At 41.4% G+C, this 20,135-nt stretch overlaps 1 protein-coding gene across 1 annotated transcript in view; it reads right to left on the reverse strand.

Moving 5' to 3' along the window:
* Positions 1 to 4,889: 4,889 nt before the first annotated feature.
* CBX8 (chromobox 8) overlaps positions 4,890 to 20,135 on the reverse strand; it is a 34,935-nt gene continuing 19,689 nt past the window's right edge. Inside the window, exons 2-5 of the mRNA XM_069951723.1 lie at positions 13,141 to 13,184; positions 11,592 to 11,657; positions 11,440 to 11,506; positions 4,890 to 8,120 (exon numbers count right to left, since the gene is read on the reverse strand). Coding sequence (XP_069807824.1) covers positions 7,299 to 8,120; positions 11,440 to 11,506; positions 11,592 to 11,657; positions 13,141 to 13,184 — 999 coding nt within the window. The 3' untranslated portion in view covers positions 4,890 to 7,298. The remainder of the gene's footprint in view (positions 8,121 to 11,439; positions 11,507 to 11,591; positions 11,658 to 13,140; positions 13,185 to 20,135) is intronic.

The raw sequence follows: 20,135 nt of genomic DNA on the forward strand, positions 1-20,135 counted from the left end.
TCACTGTCCGTCAACTGGATCTCGACTGTTCTTTGGGATCCTAGCCAACCACTGTCAAGAGCACAGTGGGAGAAAGGAGCCAAACTTTAAAATAAAGCAATTTTTTCTAATGCAAAGCATTTGCAAAATTGCCTTTTTTCCATTCCCTATTACCTAACATTATGTTATGGGAATACTTCTTTAGGTACAATTAAAAAAAAAATTCTATCAGCTCCTTATGGGAAACTATCAAAGGCTTTGCTGAAGTCCAGCTAGGTGATATCCTAGAAACGTTCAACGGGGTGACCCAAAGACACCCCAGGAGGAGTACGGGGCAGCATGGTGAGGTAAGAATAGTATGTTTATTATGTTCTACGCAAGGGCAACAATATACAAGAAATGTTACATGGCCGGAGTACCTCTTTAATAAATAGGTCACTTTATTGTTAAAGTGCTTGTGTTTTTTGCATCACATGAAACAATGCATGAATTATTATGATTAGAGATAAGCGAACCTCGAGCATGCTTGAGTCCATCCGAACACAATCGTTCAGCATTTGATTAGCTGGGGCTGCTGAAGTTAGATAAAGCTCTAAGGTTGTGTGGAAAACATGGATACAGCCAATGACTATATCTATGTTTTCCACATAGCCTTAGGGCTTTATCCAACTTCAGCAGCCACTGCTAATCAAATGCCGAACGATCGGGTTCGGATGGACTCGAGCATGCTCGAGGTTCGCTCATCTCTAATAATGATATATTAAAAAATGTACGTGTCACAGAGATATGTCACATTTTGATCTGGGTAGACAGACACCTAGAAATCACTAGAAAGAGTGGGAAGAAGTGCTTGGCTAAGCGCTTCTCTTCCTGTCTCTGTTCTTACTGAAGGTGACAGATTTTTATTATAAGTCTATTAAGCTTGTATTTAGGGAGAGGGACTCTTGTCCCTGTTTGTAAATGTGACCAGTGGGGATCTGAGCCCATGAAAACTTTAGGTTTCTAAAGGTTGACCTTTCAGGGATAACACTGCTCACTAATTTGCTGTTAGGGACAGGGGATAATGCAACATTAAACTAGGGTTAGAGTCTTTTTCAGTTTAGTTTTGGACTTATGCCCTAGGTCAAAAAAAGTGTAGTCCATGTTCAAATGTTGCAGGGTCTGTTTCAAGTATTTGAGGTAGAACTTTAATGTTTTGTATCAAGGTTAAACAGTTCATAACTTTTAGTTATTTAGTTTGTCAATTGTATAATTGCAGGTTTTAAAAAAGTTGCATCTAAAAAATCTTTGCCTGTCGAATACTGGTTTTAAATAGAACTTCAATTCTTCACCAATTATTCACCTAAAAATAGGCACCCTTAATAAATTTCCCACCATAGTCTATTCTATACAACCTGATTTTGCTTCTAAAAAGCACCCCACCCCCATGTACTGTATATTCTGTCAGCACAATTGCAGTGTCCGGCAGCCCCTGCAGAGGGATCGATGACGGCACCCTGTATAAGAATGTACAGGGACACTGTTCTGTAAAGCGCTGAACACAGCAAGAGATCGAACATTTGTTGATGGCAAAATGTAAAAGATTTCGCTTAATCTCCGGAGTACCCCTTTAAGGATGATTTACAGAGCCTCCAAGCATTTATTTACTTAAGATTAGCAGATGTTAAATGAATCGCATCATAGTTCAAAAGTCTTTTGACTGTAGAGACACAAACACTTTTAAATAAGTCATCCGATTTATTCATGGAAAATGACATCAAAATATATTAAATATTAATGCAGGTGGGTAAATCAGTGACCAATAATGCGCTGACCAAATATCAATCTTTATCTAGCATCTAGTTATATTTAAAAAAAATATCCAGTGACTTAAAGTGTCATTGTTGTTATAACTTCCAATACCTAAATGAACAGTAGATGTGAAATAAAGCAAGTTTGCAATTTACATATTTTTTTTTTTTATCATGGAGAACACGGAACTTACTGTGTTCTGATTATTTTTTTTTTCAGAGTGTAAACGCAGGAAGTCCTGTGTATCTCAGGCCATCCGAGTTCTCACAGAGAGAAGGCAGTCATGTGATTGATGGACACATAGAACCATGACACTCTGTACTGGCCAGACTTCATGTGTTTAGTCTCAGCTTCCTTCAGGAGACTGGACCTGGATTTCAGATAAGTTTAGCTTTGTTTTTAAGCATGATAACAAAAAAAAAAAAAGAATGTAAACTACAAACTTCGTTAATTTCACAGCTACTGTTGATTTAGATTTTGAAAGTTATAACGTCAGTAACACTTTAATATTGCCCTTCATTAAAAGTAATGGAACTTTTCTTTATCATGAAAATAGATAGGGTGGAGGCCTAGCAGAGAAAAGAGACTCATGTGGAAACATTTTTGATTGAGTTATATCACTCTGTTGCCCCTACCGATACAACGCTCTATTAAAGAGTGCTTTTGCATAACCACATGGTATCAAAAAATTACCCTGGCGGATGATCCACCTGTTGACTTGGGGTGAGCCGGAGTGTCCCATGCACATAGATTGGAAGTTTGAATTAAAGGGGTTGTCCAGCAAAAATCTTTTTCTTTCAAATATCTGATATCAGAAAGTTAAATAGATTTGTAATTTACTTCTACTAAAAAATCTTAAGTCTTCCAATACTTATTAGCTCCTATCATGCAGGAGTTTTATTTTCAGTCTGACACAGTGCTCTCTGCTGACATTTCTGGCCGAGACAGGAACTCTGTCTCAGTTATCTATGAATCCCCATGGAAAACCTCTCCTGCTCAGGACAGTTCCTGTCTTAGCCAGAGATTTTTTTTTTTAGAAGTAAATTACAAATCTATGCAATTTTCTGACACCAGTTGATTTGAAAGAAAAATATTTTTTCTAGACAACCCCTTTAAGCTCCAGAGCTTCAGATAATTGTGATTATAAATGTGATTTTGTTACGTAATTTGGTTTTTCTTTATCTACCTTTGCATTGACAGTTATTCTTTCTCGCCCTAGACAATGCACCATAACATCTTTATTTCTTCATGCCAACTATACCAACTATACTTAAGGTTTGGTTGTTGTTGTACAATCTTTATGCTCCAAAAAAATTATAAAACAAATGGAACTATATATGCTTAAGTGTACGTTCGCACGTATCGGAGCCGCAGCCGATTTCTCGCTGCAAATTCGCGACGAGACCCGCTGCATATCCCTGCCCAGTAATCTCTATGGGCAGACAAACTCGCAGCAGGATGCCGCAGCCCGTCCCGTTAACCCCCCCACTGCCGGAGCCTATACTTCACATGCTCCTCGCTCTCAGCACGTCCCGCTTGGCCAATCAGTGCGCTGCCCCGCCACAGCGCACTGATTGGCTGAGCGGGACGTGAAGACACTGGGAGCCCCGAAGCAAGCCGGAGCGGGGACCAGGTAAAATATAGGCTCCAGCGGCGGGAGTTAACAGGGCGGGCTGCGGACAAACTCGCAGCGGGATGTGCATCCTGCTGCGAGTTTGTCTACCCATAGAGTTTACTGGGCAGGAATCCACAGAGGGTCTCGCTGTGAATACGCAGCGCGAAATCCGCTGCGGATGCGGTACGTGTGAACGTGCATTAAAGAGGTACATTGGAGGAAAAAAAAGTGGTTTTTAAATAAATTGGTGTCATTTATACTGCTTTATAAATTACTTCAATTTAAGAAAATTCAAGCCTTCAAGTACTTATCAGCTGCAGTATGCCCTACAGGAAGTGGTTCATTCTTTCCAGTCTGACACAGTGCTCTCCACTGTCACTTCTGTGCATGTCAGGAGCAGTAGAAAATCCCCAAAGAAATATGTAATGAGAAATAAATTTGGCACTCACCACCATTTGTGATCAAACAGGGTTTATTCCTTGCGAAGGGGAATGGATGGGTCAGCCCAATCTTGGGACTGCTGCTTTGCATAAGAATGCGCTTCTTCTGGCCAGGAGGAATCTCCAAAGAAAACCTCTCCTGCTTTGGACTCAGCACAAGAAAGAACGCTGCAATCACACATCAATCTCCCTAAATTTCCCAATAAAAGATATACATGTATCTATATATATATGACAGGGAGATGGTGATGTAAATTGGAGGGGATGGTCAATGAAGGTGACGTAACTTGGGTGGTTAGGGGCTACAGCTCAGAGACAACATCCAACCAAGCTTCCTGTGAGATCACAGGATGTGTTGTCTGCAGAGAGAGGGAGGAGCAGGCGAGCTATAGACATTACACATTGTGAAGTTTTTCTATTTTCTGTCACTGCTGTAATAGTATAATGTGGAGTACAAACTTCCTGCCCATCACAATGTACTATTATAGCATGGATAAAGAAGGGGGTTGTAGTTTTTATTCTCAGTGTTTGTCAAATCATCAGTGAGACTGATGGACACATTCAATCTGGAAAGTTGCATGGTTTCCAGTCGCTGCAGCCCCAGCTTTTACACACCGATATCATGTTTTATTGAACGGTCGTATGTGTCTACAATGGCGAACACCTAGGACTAGTAGACCATAGACTTCTATTGTCTACGTTTCCATTTCCATGGCACACCATGAAAAAGAACTGTTTGAGAAATGGATCAAATAGCAAGTAGACCAAAAGCAGCCCAGTAAAGTCAATGGGCCTGCTATTGTAAATGTTGACATCTATTTTTGTCCATCACCTTGGCATATACTAGAGACATGATACTACTACTGCTACTTGCTCCTTATTACACATGTATATAAAAGTTTCTGCAGGTTCTTAAAACAGGAGATATGCGAGATCATAAGGGCATCTTTTTTTTCTAGACCTCATGTAAAAACATGCTATCCCTAACCAACCATGGCTGAACTTAGTTACTAATAGATAACAAAATAAACAGTCAAGAGAACAGTAACAGACATAGGATACACTGAAGTTTTAGTGTCCTTTTAATAACCAACTGTACAAATATAAAAACAACAACGAAGTAGTGTAAAAGACATATTCTCTGTATTTCTCTTAAAAGTTATTGTTTTTTTTTTTGTAGATACCCGATTTCACAGCTAGTATTAGAATCGCCCATTGCACATGATTGCAGTTAATAAGTGTAATAATGATTTAATAATTAGTATCTATATGTATAATATCTATATGGTTACATTTATACAGGTGTAAAACACTATTAGAAAAATGACCAAGTCAAGAATTACACAAGTATTTTTGCAAACATTCTGTACATTAATTCATACTTTTTTTTGTTTTAAAGTGCAAAAAGAAAAAGGGGAAACAAAAATTCTTGTGGGGGTAAGAGGGTGGAGAGATCAATAGGGGTACAAAAATAATTATTATTTAGCTCTACCCGAATACTAATAATTTAAAATGCATCTTTACTAAAGGACCTTAATATTATTATTTTTTTGTTTGTAAAAAAAAAAAAAAAAAAAAAAACTTCTCGGGTATTCCCATCTGGGCAATGAATGTATGATAGATGCAGATCCTATCTCAGAAACCCACTTGTATCTAAAGATGTGGCCATCAGAGTTGGTTAGGAAGCTGAATATGGCTATTTGTGTAACTTCCATTGACATTCATAAGAACTGCAATAACAGCATAGCACTGCAGACTACACAGTTTCTATAACTGGTTTACAATGCTCATGCATTATGCAACTGTTATGAGCTATAAGTTATGTTAACTGTGTATAATAGCCATTTCAGTTTCCTAACCATTTTAAGGGGGATCAATCTCAAGATGGTTGTGGTTCTCTGATAGGACCAGACATTTGCTGACAGATAGGATGATCCCTTTTAAGGAAAGACTGTAGCAAGTTAAAACAATAGGTGTTTGGTTGATAGATGCTTTTAAAGGGGTTATGCAAATACAAAATAAAATAAATAAGTAAATAAATAAATACATAAATATGGTGGGGAATGACATGACAAAAAAAGACATATTCACCTACATAGGTCCCCTGGAGCTCTCCCTGAAATGTCTTCCACTTCCGTTGTCTTCCGTTCAGCCAATCACTGACTGAGATGTGACACTGCTGCAGCCTTGGAAGCTGGAGGCAGGGCAGTGAGCTGCGGTATGATATATCACACAGGGAGCTGTGGGGGACTCAGGTAAGTATGTCTTTTTTTAATTCTGTATTTTCATTCCATTCCCTGACATATTTAAACGTTTTGTTAGTATCTGAAAAACCCCTATAAGGCCGACATACACACAAGAAAAGTCGTCCAAACCTGATTTTAGTAGGATCAGTTGACGATTTAATGTGAGCTGAGGGCCTATTAACTTTTCCCTGATAGATAACGGATGTTTAATAATTCTGTTCTCAGGGTGATCAGTTATCAAATCTGGTTGTTGCTTATTCTACGCTCCCAATCGAGAATGTACGATCTCAGCTGAGCTGAATATACCTGTGTATGGGGAAACAGGAATAATAGTTTGTTTGACTAACAGCTATGAAGGTGCATGGGCAAAAGGGAATCTGTTAACTGCAATTCATGTTCCAAATTTGCTGTTAGATCAAGGAAAAACCTATACCTTTCTTATATTCAGCTGTACTTCAAGAATGTAGAAAAAAACGCTTTTATTCTCCAGTGCTGAAAGCTGGAATGCCTCCTCGCTCCTTCTCCCATCCCTATCCCTGCTTGAAGCTCAGCTTGGAGCAGATTGTCAATCAAGCAGGATCAGGGATGAGACAGTGTGTTACAGCTTGCAACAGATCAGAAGCTTGGAAAAGCCTCTTTAATACTTTGCATTCTACATTCTGGAAGCACAGCTGGTAAATGGCACAGAGTGTCTTCTTGCCCTATCAGTGTCAGAAGTTTAGAACATGATTTGTTTCCGACAGATTCACTTTAGGCATGACAGTCAAACTTCTCTCCCACCATAACCAAACAATTCTATTTTTCCCTCAAGTTGAAAACCACGGATAGCTTCTCTAGATGAAATAACCAGACAGCTAATACTTTGGATGGATAACTATATGGTTGTCTCAAGTTGAAAACCATGGATAGCTTCTCTAGATGAAATAACCAGACAGCTAATACTTTGGATGGATAACTATATGGTTGTCTCATAATTCTGGAAAAAAAAAACATACATACAGGTAAAACCAGACAGACAGGTGTGTACCAGAACTCATGGCTATCTGACCCAGATTTTTTAGACAGATGCATGAGAAAAACAAAGAAAACAAAAAAAGTCCATCAAAATATGTGTATATTTTGACAGAAACTAACAAATATATAGATTTTTACTTTTTAAATCACCGAAACATAAAACATGAACAGGTTATTAAGCATTGTATTTAGTTGCATACTATGTACAAACACTTATCGTTTATCCTTAAAAAAGCCTTGGTCTGTGTTGCTTTCTTTTATAGTCACAGTCAGAAAATTAGAAGTCACGTCTGTCACTACTACTTTCTCCAGGTTGTCCACTGGTGGCCTCCACGGTTCTTCTTCTGGCTCTCCAAAAATCCTGGCAACCGGAATACGTGCAATAAGAGAAGGTTTCCTCCCATGTGTTAATAGTGCTTCACTGTAGAAGTCAGACACGTGTTCCTCAGAGCTGATCTTAGTTCTAGGAATAACAGCTTCTTTGAAGAGGTCACCCTTGCTCTTTGTCCTATGTAAAGAGGTGTCGGTACTTGACTTTCCATGTCCATGTTGTGTGGTTTGCACAAGTCCATGTTCTTTAGATATGAAACAATGTTCAATCTGACTTGAAGATCCCAAATCTGAGTTTTGTCGCCTTGCAATCTGTATGACGCCATGTGTGGAATGATATTCTAGCGGTCCGGAATCATCTGCTTTGGCAGAATGATTCACCTGCTCAGTCTGACTCGTATGATTGGCAGGCGACATTCTCAAGGACTGAACATTTGCCTTGTGAATAAATTTTGCGTGATGACTTTTTTTTTTCTTTTTAATCTTTAAGGGATAATGTTCTCTGACATCTGAGCTTACCAACCTTTCCTTAAAGAGGTCTGCTTGAGTTTCACTACTCTCCTGGGAAGAGGTAGGAACACTCCTTAACCCTTCTCTTGGCCTAGACTGCATGTCTTGAGGAGGATGGCCTGGATATGGAACTCTTAAACCACGTGTGCTCTCACTACGGAATTCATAGGTCTTCGCATTTGCTTTGGCCTGTGCCTGTGAAATTAAAGTAGAATGCCTATTTTTACTTCACCAAGTGGAATAACTTACATCAACAGATCTCCAAAATACATAGTAACATACTGAAGGGGTTTCTAGTTCTTTAAAGCAAATGTACCAAAACGGTTACTGAATTATTTTTTTTTGTTTTTTTACGCTACCTAATCCCGATGGCGTGGTCCATTTTTCAAAAAGCCACCCGGTTTCCATGATTGGTGCCAGCTTCTTCATGTGCGCTTTGGCCGGCTCTATGCACTGGAGGTTGGCCCAGCACCCCCAGTATAACAATATCCTCTCCCCTCGGTGATGCGACCAGACTTCATTCTAAAGGAGGTCCGTCGCTGAGGAGAGGGGATATTGTTATACTAGGGGCGCCGGGCTATATCCACTGCATAGAGCAGACTAAAGTGCACATTAAAAAAAATATATAAATATATATCGCGAGAACTAGGCGGCCATCGGGATCTCGACACCTCCAGTGCTATTAGAATCTCCACGCCGGCACCAACTAGGTAGTGTAATAATAAAATTCAGTAAGCGAATTGGTACACTTGCTTTAAAATGAATGGCCAATCCTTAAAGTGACACTGTCACCCCCTTTGTTCATTTTGACATCTCTACACAGGTGTAAAGGGTAAATTTAGTGTTTTTCATACCTTATTTCATATCATATGTCATGGTGCTTGTTCAAGTAAAAAGTGTCCTTTTATCATCAGCAGATTGTATTAAGTGGGCGTGGCCTCGCGGCACTAGCGCCACATAACCCCGCCCACAACGGCACAATTGGCCCCGCCCCCTCGCCGACCATTGGAACAGGTTGGCCGAAAGGTCTAGACTCCACCCCCTTTACGTTGGACAACCAATGGGCGTCAAGGGGGCGGGGCCAACCGTGCCGTTGTGGGCGGGGTTATGTGGCGCTAGTGCCGCGAGGCCACGCCCACTTAATACAATCTGCAGTTGATAAAAGGACACTTTTTACTTGAACAAGCACCATGACGTATGATATGAAATAAGATATGAAAAACACTAAATTTACCCTTTACACCTGTGTAGAGATGTCAGAATGCACTAAGGGGGTGACGGTGTCACTTTAAGCCATTGATTTGTAGTGGTTTGTGTTAATTACTGTTTGAGGGAACCAAGATGATTTAAGGGGAAATATGAGCAGGTTAGAGGAATCTAACCTGCTGATAGCTCCCTATTGCGCATGGGTATGTCTCTTACCTTCATTCTTGTTGCTGTTACCTTGCAGTTTTAATGTAATCCTGTGTCTGGTAGGGACGTTTGGAGCACTGCCTGCCCCCAGAGAGCTGATCTGCCCCAGCTAGCCCATCCCTTCTAATGATTATTGGCAGAGCAAGCCCACCAGTGATGTGCCAGATCAGTGCTCTGTGGGTGGGGGAGGGCTCCAAACGGCCTTACTGGAAACATGATTACATGCACAGGAACAGCCCCAAGGAGGAAGGTAAGAGACTTACCTTCATCATCAGCGCCCAATGCGCAATAGTGATCTATCAGCAGGTTAGAGTTGTCTAAACTGACTATACTTCCCCTTTAAGGCCCTATTACACAAGCCAATTATCAGCCAAAAAAGGCCAATATTGCCCTAAAACAGATGCTCACAGAAGCTATGCTGTGTGTGATCTTGTGAACAATAAAGGGGAAGTAGCTGTCACTTGAGCACCGTGGCCACTGATCAGCAGAAGTGTCGAAAATCAGATCCTTAACAACCTAATATTGATGGCTTACCCGAAGGATAAGCTATTATTAAAAAAAACAAAAACAAAAAAAAACAGGAAATCCTTTGTAACAAATAAAAGACATAAAGTTCATTGAGGTCAACGTTCATAAGACAAATAGCAACTATGCTCAATACGAAAAAAAATGCTAACTCGCCAAAAATAAAACCATAGGGTAACTTCACACGTACCAGATTCGCGGCAGATTTCATGCTGCGAGTTTACAGCAAAATCCGCTGCGAATCCTGGTACTGTCACTTTAATGGGGTTATATACCCGCAGCAGAATTTTCATTCCGCTGTGAGTATGTAACCCGGCCCCTTCAACCCCCCACCGCATACATTACCTGTGGTCCCGCTCAGCCAATCAGTGCACGGCCCCACCGCACTCACTGATTGGCTTAGTCGGAAGCCTCACATGCAGCCATGGCGCCTAGCAGGTTATGTATGCTGCAGGTTGTAGGGGTTGTTAAAGGGGTAGGGTTATATACTAGCAGCGGAATTAAAATTCTGCTGAAGGTATGTAACCCCATTGAAGTGACAGTACTGGGAATCGGAGCGAATTTCGCCGCAAACTCGCAGCGTGAAATCTGCTGCGAATCCAGTACGCGTGAAACTACCCTAACAGGGCGAATGCTACTGTTAAAATATTAATTTCCTTAAAGTGACACTGTCACCCCCCCTTTTTGCATTATGACTTCTCTACACAGGTGTAAAGGGTAAATTTTTCATACCTTACTTTATATCATATGTCATGGTGCTTGTTTTAGTAAAAAGTGATCTTTTATCATCTGCGGGTTGTGATATCTGGGCGTGGCTTCACATTCGAAGCGCCGCCCACAACATTAGCATTGACCCCCGCCCCCGTGACATTACCGACATATAGGCCCGCCCCTTGACAACCATTGGAACAGGCCAGCCGAAAGGTCTAGACCCCACCATACCAATGCCTGCTGAGGGGGCGGGGCCTATGTGCAGATGATATCACGGGCCAGGGCAAGCGGTGGTGCGGGCGGAGCCAAGTGGCGCTTCGCCCGTGAAGCCCCGCCCAGACAGCACAATCTGCAGATGATAAAAAAATCACTTTATACTGGAACAAGCATAATAAAGTATGATATAAAATAAGGTATGAAAACTGCACAATTTACCCTTTACACCTGAGTAGAGAAGTCATAATGCAAAAAGGGGGTGACAGTATCACTTTAAGTACGTTAAACCCCTATATCTGAATAACTTCCAGCATTACTGTCCACAATATTCCGTGCTTAAGTTTTTCTGTTTTAACCCAAAACTAAAAACTGATTTCAAGTGCAAAGCAATCCAAGGTGGAACTACACAATAAGTGCAAATCTGCCAAGAGAAAAACTGTAACCCTCTAATCACATGTAGGAAAAATCAAAGGAAGCAGAAAAACAAACAACTGCTAAGTAAATATTTGAAAATTTAAGCCAATAATTTATGCAGTTTTAAAATAAATGGTGTCCAATGAATCACAAATATATAATCATATATAAATCAATTAACTATTTCTCCAAAAAGAGTGTAATATACTATGATTTAACTATACACAAATGTTACCTTAAGAAGGAAAGTCTTCGGCTTGGGTCCCCTCTTCTTTGGCCCATACAATTCTCTTTCCCGCTCTCTGTGAAGATAAAATAGGTTGTTTCACTAACCTTGACAAAGAAGATTATTAACTTTAAGAACAAAGAAAAAGAGAGTCTATTTACCTGTCTTCAAATGCTGCCACTAATCTAGCATCTAAGATGTTTTCCTCAGGTTCCCACGTACTGTACCTAAAAACAAACCAGAAAACGTTACATTTTCAGTTAACTGAAAGGAATCCCTGCAGAGTGCAAACAGCGAAATATTAAAGGAAACCTGTCAGCTTGACAATACTACCTAAGCTATTAACATCAAGTTATAGAGCAGGAAGAACTGAACAGAATCTTTTCCGACTGTCATGCCTATACCTGTTAGGACCTCGGTGCGGTCCTTGGCTCGTGTATATGGCACAGAATGTACACTTATCCATGATTTAGTATTTGAAGTCTGTTTTATTTGCAGCAGTCAGAACACTGTCTGTACACAGCACAATTCCTTCTGCCTTGCTAATTGCTTCTTCACCACACCCATCTCTTTCCTTTGGTCATTTAACATTTAACCTTTGTTTTGCTTGTGATTGACATCCTGTCTTTTAACTCATACTTTGCTTTTTCAGTCTGTGTTCCAATCTATGCTGGACCAGGCCCCTGGCCTCCTATAAAGTGTTTGGTTGTCCAGTAGTATTTGCTAGCTATTAAGCCTCACCCTGTATCTGTATCTATTTACCTGGTTATTCTAATCTCAGCTCTTGTAACTCTGACTAATATTTTGGATTCTGATTTGGTACCGTATGCGTATTGTCCATGAGGTTTGACCCAGGCCTTGGTGTTTTGACCCATCCCTTGGTGTTTTGCGTCTTGTCTTGTCTACCCTTCCTGGGCATTCTGTTGCAGCCTAGCCTAGTTTTATATCAATCTGCTCAGTTCTTTCTGAGACACAATGTACTTTGTTAGTAGTAAATTTTGATCAATATATTTACCCAATTTTGTGAAAAAGTGTAAAATTGCACAGAAAATTGGTCCACTTTAAGTTGGTATTATTTGTTAAAGGTCTTTTTACTTTTCAGAATACTAAAGTGCTTAGAAGTTTAGCAGGGCCATATAATAGCGGAGCACTGTATGGCGTTTAAGGCATGACCCAGATTTTATCAATCAGACAAAAATCAGGCACCTTTAGATTATGAGAAATGAAATGAAAGCTGAGCTGGGATTAGCTGCCATTTGTTTGATAAATCTGGGCCTTTATTTCAGCTTGAATTACTGAATAGGCCCCAATCCATGCCTGCCAAAGATCTGACTTTGTAAGAGCCCCAGAAGTTACCCCATTATGGAAACTACACCCCTCACTATATTCATTTAGGGTTATAGTAAGAATTTTTAGATGTTTGAGGATTACTTTACTGCTACATATGTAGGTCAGGCTCTGCGTGGGTCACAATTTCAGTCACAAACATGATTTTTTTTAATAAAATGTAAAGTGTTTAAAAAAATGACAAGAAGGCATGTAGGAGTGTAAAGTGCTGGTTGGCATTTTCACAATGTGCCAAGGCTCAGTTACTGGGTATGGCAGTATAATGTTGTTGTTTTGAGCTGTGAGCAGATGTTCAGAATATACATTCTACGAACACCCTGCAATAAATCATTTAGTACAGTAACCCAAACATCATTTACTTACTTCTGAGACCAGCCTTTCCACTTCACCAAATACTCCATTCGACCCTGGAGCAAAGTAAAGCAAAGTAATAAGTTATATAGCTCAAATAAAAAAGGAAAAAATGATAGTCAAAAGATATAAAGATCATGCATTTTGAACAGTATAGTATAAAAAAATGCGAAGTGCAACATATTTTTTTTTAATAATTACTCATATATTGATTGTTATAATAGTTTTATGATGCCAGGTAGAGATGAGTGAACCTCGAGCATGCTCGAGTCCATCCGAACCCGATTGTTCGGCATTTGATTAGCGGTGGCTGCTGAAATTGGATAAAGCCCTAAGGCTATGTGGAAAACATGGATATTGTCATTGGCTGTATCCATGTTTTCCAGACAACCTTAGAGCTTTATCCAACTTCAGCAGCCACAGCTAATTAAATGCTGAACGCTCGGGTTCGGATGGACTCGAGAATGCTCGCAACCGATCGAGGGTGCATACCATTGTGGAAGATGTGTGCATGTTGCTGGTTTGGAAGCCCAGATCCTCGATCTAAATGAGCAGCTGCGACGATTGAGATGCATTAGCAAACTAGAAAGGGGTCTGCTGCTCACTGAGCAAGCGCTCCAAGGTGTAGATGGGGAGAGAGTGATAGCATGGAGGTGCAGGAGGAAGAGGCAACTAGTTGGGTCACAGTTAGAAAATGGGGTAGAGGGAAGAGTGTAAGGGAGGCTAGTCCTGATCTGGCACACCCCAACAAGTTTGCCAAATTGGTGGATGAGGGGGATGTTGATTCAGGGGTGGCATTGCTGCAGCAGGACACTGCCTCTGAAAGCCAGGGGGTGTCTGCTCCAGTAAGGTGGGAAACAGGAGTTCAGGGCAGGCCAGGCAGGTACTGGTAGTGGGGGACTCAATTATTAGGGGGACAGACAGGGCAATCTGTCACAAAAACTGGGATCGTCGAACGGTATGTTGCCTTCCTGGCCCTCGAGTTCGTCACATCGCGGATCGGGCTGACAGATTACTGGGAGGGGCTGGCGATGACCCAGCAGTCATGGTACACATTGGCACCAATGATAAAGTTAGAGGTAGGTGGCGGGTCCTCAAAAACGATTTCAGGGACTTAGGCAGGGAGCTTAAAACTAGGACCTCCAAGGTGATATTTTCCGAAATATTAACTGTACCACGAGCCACACTTGAGAGACATCGGGAGAATAGGGAGGTAAATAAGTGGCTCAAGAGCTGGTGTAGGGTAGAGGGATTTGGGTTCATAAAGAACTGAGACGACTTCTCGGTCGGTTACAGGCTCTACGGTAGGGACGGGCTGCATCTCAATGGGGAGGGTGCAGCCGTGCTGGGGGAGAAGATGGCTAAGAGGTTGGAGGATTGTTTACACTAGGGACCGGGGGGAGGGCAACTACAATATAGTAAGTGAAGACAGAGTAGACGGAGAGCTGGGCCTAGATTATGGAATTGGAGGTGGCGCGGCGGGAGGGGATAAAACAGTCACTAGTGACAAGAGGAAAGGGAATATGGACAAACATATTAAATGTATGTATACTAATGCTTGAAGCCTCACTAATAAAGCTGAGGAATTAGAACTCATAATGGTGGAAGAGAAATATGATATAGTGGGGATAAGCAAGACATGGCTGGATGAGAGCTATAACTGGGCTGTTAATATCCAGGGTTATAGTCTATTCAGAAATGACCGTAAAAATAAGAAAGGGGGAGGGGTCTGTCTATATGTTAAATCCTGCCTTAAGCCCATTCTGCGGTAGGATATAAGTGATAATAATGTGGAGTCTCTTTGGGTAGAAATAAGGGGAGGGACGAAGAATATTAAAATTATTATAGGAGTGAGTTATAAACCTCCAAGTATAGTGGAAGAATCAGAAAATCTTCTTATAAGACAAATAGATACGGCAGCAAAGCAGGGTGACGTCATTATTATGGGGGACTTTAACTACCCAAATATAAACTAGAAGTTTTCAATTATCCTTCAATAAAATTATTAGTAGAGGGGCTACAAAAACATTAAATTTTAGGAAGGCTAATTTCCAAAAACTAAGAGAGGACCTTGGTTACATAGACTGGGACAATGCCTTCAGAAATAAAAGAGAAATGGGACATATTTAAGAGCATCCTGGGTAAATCGTGTAAACGACACATACCATATGGGAATAAAAGTAGTAGAAATAGGAGAAATCCAATGTGGTTAACTTCAGCTGTAAGGGGTGCAATAAATGATAAGAAACAAGCATTCAGACTACTAAAACAAGAAGGTAGTGGGGAAGCATTGAGCAACTATAGACAGAAGAATAGAATGTGTAAAAAGCAAATAAAAGAAGCAAAAATAGCAACAGAAAGAAGGATTGCCACAGAAAGTAAAATGAATCCCAAAATGTTCTTCACCTATATAAAGAACAAAAGACTTAAAACCGAAAATGTTGGTCCCCTCAAAAATAATCTGGGTGTAATGGTGGAGGAGGAAGAGAAAAAGGCCAATCTAATAAATACATTCTTCTCTACTGTATTCACAGAGAAGAATCCTATAACAGACGACATGACTAGGGATAATGTAAATCCTCCCATAAATCTCACCTGCCTAACACAACAAGAAGTGGAAAGACGCCTTAAAAACATTAAAATCCATAAGTCACCGGGCCCAGAAGGTATCCATCCTAGAGTTTTGCAAGAATTAAATACTGTGTTAGACAGACCGATATTCCTAATATTTAAAGATTCTATAACGACAGGGATTGTTCCACAGGACTGGCGCATAGCTAATGTGGTACCAATATTCAAGAAGGGGTCAAAGAGTGATCCTGGAAACTACAGGCCCGTAAGTCTAACATCTATAGTAGGTAAAGTATTTGAGGGGTTTGTAAGAGATGCTATACTGGAGTATCTTAATGAAAATAATCTTATGACGCAGCACCAGCATGGATTTATGAGAGATCGGTCCTGTCAGACTAATCTGATCGGCTTCTATGAAGAGGAAAGTTATAGACTGGACCTGGGGGAGGCTGTGGATGTTGTGTATCTGGACTTTTCAAAAGGCATTTGATACTGTGCCGCATGAAAGGTTGGTCCACAAAATGAGGATGCTGGGACTTGGGGAAAACATATGCAAATGGGTAAGTAACTGGTTGTGTGATAGAAAACAGAGGGTGATCATTGGTGGAACATATTCAGATTGGGTTTTAGTTACTAGTGGGGTACCACAGGGGTCAGTGTTGGGTCCACTTCTTTTTAATATTTTTATTAATGATCTTGTACAGCGGCTACAGAGTAGAATCTCCATTTTTGCAGATGTTACTAAACGGGGTAGAGTAATCAGCACAGAGGAGGATAATATTATATTACAGAGGGATTTGGAGAAGCTAGAGGCTTGGGCAGTGAAATGGCAAATTAAGTTTAATGTGGATAAATGTAAGGTTATGCATTTGGGCCATAGAAATAATAAGTACAGTTATGTGCTAAATAATAAAACACTGGGTAAAACTACTTCCAAAAAGGACCTGGGGGTATTGGTGGACAGTAAACTTTAGTGATCAGTGCCAGGCAGCAGCTGCCAAGGCTAATAAAATAATGTGATGCATCAAAAGAGGTATAGATGCTAAAGATGAGAACATAGTTTTGCCTCTTTATAAATCACTGGTCAGACCACACATGGAATACTGTGTACATTTTTGGGCACCGGTATATAAGAAGGACACAGCTGAACTGAAGCGGGTGCAGAGGAGGGTGACCAAGGTAATTAAGAGAATGGGTGGGTTACAGTACCAGGACAGGTTATCAAGCTTGGGGTTATTTTCGCTAGAAGAAAGACGTCTTAGGGGCGATCTGATCACAATGTACAAATATATGAATGGACAGTACAGAGATCTTTGTAGTGGTCTTTTTACTCCTAGGTCTGTAACCATGACAAGGGGGCATCCTCTACGTCTAGAGGAAAGAAGATTTCATCATCAGCATTGACGCGAGTTCTTTACTGTACGAGTGGTAAGACTGTGGAACTCTGCCACATGATGTTGTCATGGCCGATTCATTAAATAAGTTCAAGGGAGGCCTGGATGCTTTTCTTGAACAATATAATATTACAAGTTATTGGCACTAGATTTCCGGTGATACGTTGATCCAGGGATTGTTCTGGTTGCCATTGGAGTCGGGAGGGAGTTTTCTCCCTGTGATGGCGCCAGGGCTGTGGAGTCGGAGTCGGAGCTAGTTTTGGCTGGAGTCGGAGTCGAAGCTAGCTTTGGCTGGAGTCGGAGTTGGAGTCGGTAAGAAAATGTACCGACTCCGACTCCAGCTTTAAAAAAAAATCTTTAAAAAATGTAGAATTGAATTTTAATATGAACTTTACAAGTTTTGATCATGAATATATATTATGAGCAACATTCTAATAGGACAATGGCCCTATTACATAAGGGGAGTCATGGAAAAGTTGTGGGTCACTATTTGGCAGTTTGTTTCTGAGCTGGAAGAATCTATTGTGTGTGGGGAGATCTGTGCTGTTCTCTTCCTGGATGCTGGTTGACTGTATATGAGCAGCAGTGTAATATGAAGATATCCTGTGTAATATAGAGGAGGAGAAGGAGAAGATATAAGTAGTGTAGCTGTAACCTCTGTCCTCAGTGTGGTGTTTTCTCTCTGGGAGAAGATTGTGTTTTTCTTCCGTGTTCTATGGCTGCAGCTCTGTGTGTGTGTGTGTGTGTGCGTGCTATGGCTGCAGTAGGCTGTGTGTGTGCTATGAATACAGCAGGCTGTGTGTGTGTGTGCTATGGCTGCAGCAGGCTGTGTGTATGTGTGCTACGGCTGCAGAAAGCTGTGTGTGTATGCACACTATGGCTGCAGCAGGCTGTGTGTATGTGTGCTATGGCCGCAACAGGCTGTGTGTGTGTGTGTGGTGTGCGCTATGGCTGCAGCAAGCTGTGTGTGTGAGCGTGTGTGTGCTATAGCTGCAGCAGGCTGTGTGTGTGTGTGTATGCTATGGCTGCAGCAGGCTGTGTGTGTGTGTGTGTATCACTATGTGTGACCCCTCTCTGTATCACTATGGCTGACCTCTATATTACAGGGATCTGGCATTGTTAGCAGTGTTTCTTGTATGGTGAATATTTAGTTAGAAACATAGAAGGCTGTCAGCAGGAAAAGACCACCTGCTCCATCTAGTCTAGTTCTGAGTTGTTCAGGACATGGAGGCTGGAGACTGGCTGCATCCACTGCACACACAGGAGAATCTGCTTTATATCTTTCCTTATTCCCTTAGAAATCGCCCCAGGATCATGTAAGACATTAGGGAGAAGCTGCTGAGCCAGTGTGATAAATAACTCCCCTGGTATATGACTGGCCATTTATGAAGGAGTCGGAGTCGGTCCTGATAAAATTCAGGAGTCAAAGTCGGAGTTAGAGTCGGAGCTGCGGCTTACCGACTCCACAGCCCTGGATAGGGCAATTGTCGTCTGCCTCATAGGAGTTTTTGCCTTCCCTGGATCAACACAGTAGGATTTCCCTAGGTTGAACCTGATGGACTCTTGTCTTCTTTCAACCTTATTTACTATGTTACTATGTATCAGTATTAAGCTCAAAATTCTGCTGTTGTGACGTCACTGGTAAGTATGTACCTAAGAAAAGGCCCCTCTGGAGCACAGGACGTACATTTTTCCAGTTATGTGCTGTACGTGGGAGGACCTAATTACTAATGGATATCATCATGATAAACTAATAAGAATCTACCAAAGTAGTCCCGGATCCTGTGAATGCCATGATTCTGGAATACAGCTGGTTCATTACTTAAAGGAGAAGTCCGGCGAAAATTATTTTTTTATATGTTATTACTGATGGAAAGTTATACAATTTTCTAATGTACATTAATTATGGGAAATGCTCCTATACTGCTTTTTCCCTTAATTTAGTGTACCAGGAAGTGTTAGAATTCTCTCAGAAGCAGTGACGTCACGACGAAGGTTGTAATTCCTATGGAGTGTCCAGCAGGGGGCGCACTATATATAGAAGTCAATGAGTACCATTGACTTCTATATATAGTGCGCCCCTGCTGGACACTCCATTGGAATTACAATGGATGTGTAATATAATATAATATACAGTGTTTTTGATTGAATACATTTATGAAGTACTTTGGGGAGCAAGTGTCCTTGCTCCCCAAAGTATTCCATAAATGTAAGCAATCAGTACATCACAGTACCGAACGCCCGCCACTGCCGCCGCTGTGGACTATTCTCAACTACTACTCTCCCCACCTGCTCATAGCATGTGCAGGTGATGTGAGAGTAGTAGCCGGGTTATATGGCTGAGATCGCCGCCGCTGATGCCGCGCAGGGGGAGCCGCTCATCACTGCAGCTATCATCCCCCTCCTGCTGCTTCCTTACTCTATGTGATAGCTGACTTCCTGCCGGGCCGCCGCTCTCCGTTCACAAGTGCCGGTGGCCGGGCAGGAAGTCAGCTATCACATAGAGTAAGGAAGCAGCAGGAGGGGGATGATAGCTGCAGTGATGAGCGGCTCCCCTGCGCGGCATCGCGGCGGCGATCTCAGCCATATAACCCGGCTACTACTCTCACATCACCTGCACATGCTATGAGCAGGTGGGGAGAGTAGTAGTTGAGAGTAGTCCACAGCGGCGGCAGTGGCGGGCGGCGGGCTTACTGTGATGTACTGATTGCTTACATTTATGGAATACTTTGGGGAGCAAGGACACTTGCTCCCCAAAGTATTTCATAAATGTATTCAATCAAAAACACTGTATATTACATTACATACACATCCATTGTAATTCCAATGGAGTGTCCAGCAGGGGCGCACTATATATAGAAGTCAATGAGTACCATTGACTTCTATATATAGTGCGCCCCCTGCTGGACACTCCATAGGAATTACACCTTTCGTCGTGACGTCACTGCTTCTGAGAGAATTCTAACACTTCCTGGTACACTAAATTAAGAGAAATAGCAGTATAGGAGCATTTCCCATAATTAATGTACATTAGAAAATTGT

Source organism: Dendropsophus ebraccatus, chromosome 14, assembly GCF_027789765.1.
Source record: "Dendropsophus ebraccatus isolate aDenEbr1 chromosome 14, aDenEbr1.pat, whole genome shotgun sequence".
Lineage (NCBI taxonomy): Eukaryota > Metazoa > Chordata > Amphibia > Anura > Hylidae > Dendropsophus > Dendropsophus ebraccatus.